This window comes from Mus caroli, chromosome 10 (assembly GCF_900094665.2).
Source record: "Mus caroli chromosome 10, CAROLI_EIJ_v1.1, whole genome shotgun sequence".
NCBI classification, from domain to species: Eukaryota; Metazoa; Chordata; class Mammalia; order Rodentia; family Muridae; genus Mus; species Mus caroli.
Window position 1 is genome coordinate 57630440 of NC_034579.1, and position 1955 is coordinate 57632394.

At 49.7% G+C, this 1955-nt stretch overlaps 1 protein-coding gene across 1 annotated transcript in view; it reads right to left on the reverse strand.

Annotated features, from left to right (window-relative positions):
* Mypn (myopalladin) overlaps positions 1–1955 on the reverse strand; it is an 88406-nt gene that overhangs the window by 28233 nt on the left and 58218 nt on the right. Inside the window, exon 10 of the mRNA XM_021174306.2 lies at positions 1308–1680. Coding sequence (XP_021029965.1) covers positions 1308–1680 — 373 coding nt within the window. The remainder of the gene's footprint in view (positions 1–1307; positions 1681–1955) is intronic.

Here is a 1955-nt window from a genome sequence, read left to right on the forward strand (position 1 = left end):
TCTCTCTCTCTCTCTCTCTCTCTCTCTCTCTCTCTCTCACACACACACACACACACATGAACAAAGAGGAAAACTGGAGCACCATCCTTTCTCCATCCTTTCTCCACCTCCTTGCCCCACTCCCAGTTCCTGAGCCGATTTCGCCTGCTCCTGGCTCTTCATCTCTGGTTGCCTACCACTAACACCTCCAAAGACAGACAGGAGTTGAAGTTTGATCTGTTCACCTTTCCCAACCCCCTGCCTGTGCAGTTTCCCAAGCCACATCCTCGAGTGTGTCTTTGGGAGCTGGTCCTCCGTCTCCTGTGCACACAAGGCCAGAAGACTGGACTGTCAAGATTGTTGGGTACTAGAAAGATGGGATGGGGAACTCTAACATTAGAAAGGTGCTTTCGGAACTTACATGCTGTGTCGCTGGGGGGGGGGGGGGGGGCGGGTTGAAAGTTAACACTAATAAAGAGGGTAGATGAGTGTCCGTGGTCATGCAGAGATGCACATTCTGCTTTACACTCGATGCATGTTTTCTCACTTGGAATTAGTTTTCTTTTTTTCTCTCTCTCTCTCTTGTTTGTTTTGTTTTTGCTTTGATTTGGTCTGAGGCAAGGTCTCATGTAGCCCAGGCTGGCCTCAAACTCCATGTGAAGCTGGAGTTGACCTTGAATTTCAGATCCTCCTCTTCCTACCTGGGAAATGTTGGGATCACAGGTGGACCCTACCTCGCCTACCGCAAGGCTGGATCAACCCCTTGGCCTTGTGCATCCCAGGCAAGCACTCTTTTGCATATATATATATATATATATATATTATATATATATATATAACGAGTACACTGTAGCTGTCTTCACACACGCTAGAAGAGAGCATCAGATCCCATTACAGATGGTTGTGAGCCACCATGTGATTGCTGGGAATTGAACTCAGTACCTTTGGAAGAGCAGTCAGTGCTCTTAACCACTGAGCCATTCCTCCAGCCCCCAGGCAAGCACTCTTAGAACTGAGTTATATCCCCAGCCCAACTCTACTATTAAAATTTTTAAATTTACTTTTGTATGTGTGTGTGTACATGTGCACATGTGCACATACATGTGGGTGTACACACATTATATGTGGAGGTCAAATGATGCTTGTGAGTGTTGCTTTTCTTCTATCACGTAGGTCCCAGGGATTGAACCTGGTTTTTCGGGCTTGTGTGGCAAGCCCCTTTACCCAGCTGAGGCATCTTACCAGCCCTGTCTCTGTAATATTCAGGGTCAGACTCACAGGAGGCTCACAGGCACTCACAGTTACTCACTCATTCTGTTCTTACTTACAGTTTGGGTTTGGCCAGGACCGGAGGGGGCTCCTTGATAGGTGAGGAAGGCTCTGGGATTCTGGCTTCCTGTCCATTGAACCTCTCGGGGAAGGAATTCGGTCTAGTCTGGCTGGTATTGGCTGTACCGCTCCCAGAGGATGCCTCCGTATCTTTGTCGTCTTCGGGCAGGTTGAAGTGCACCCGTAGCCCAATCCTGGAGCTGGATCGGGGCTCATTATGGTTCACCAGGACCCCTTCAAGTTTGGGTTTTGGGGGCTGCTCCTCTGAAAGAGGCTGTGGGTTGGGTGGGGAGGGCTGGTGCTCAGCCACAGCCGGGTTGGTGGTTGAGTTTGCTGAGTGAAGAGCTCCATTATCACTGATGTCTTCATTTCCTGAAAGGACAGTTAGAGAACCCGGGCTGCAGGCCACCAACAGGACTGGCATGGGACTGTCACCTCCAGCTGGGGGATGGAGTGGGGGGAGGGGACAGCAGGCAGGCAAGGGGAAAATATCAGACCTTGTAGATGCACACACAGAAAGATGCTTGCTAAAAATAGGCCAAATCTGGAGCATTCAAGAGTGGTGAGGATGTGTGTGTGTGTGTGTGTGTGTGTGTGTGTGTGAGAGAGAGAGAGAGAGAGAGAGAGAGAGAGAGAGAGAGAGAGAG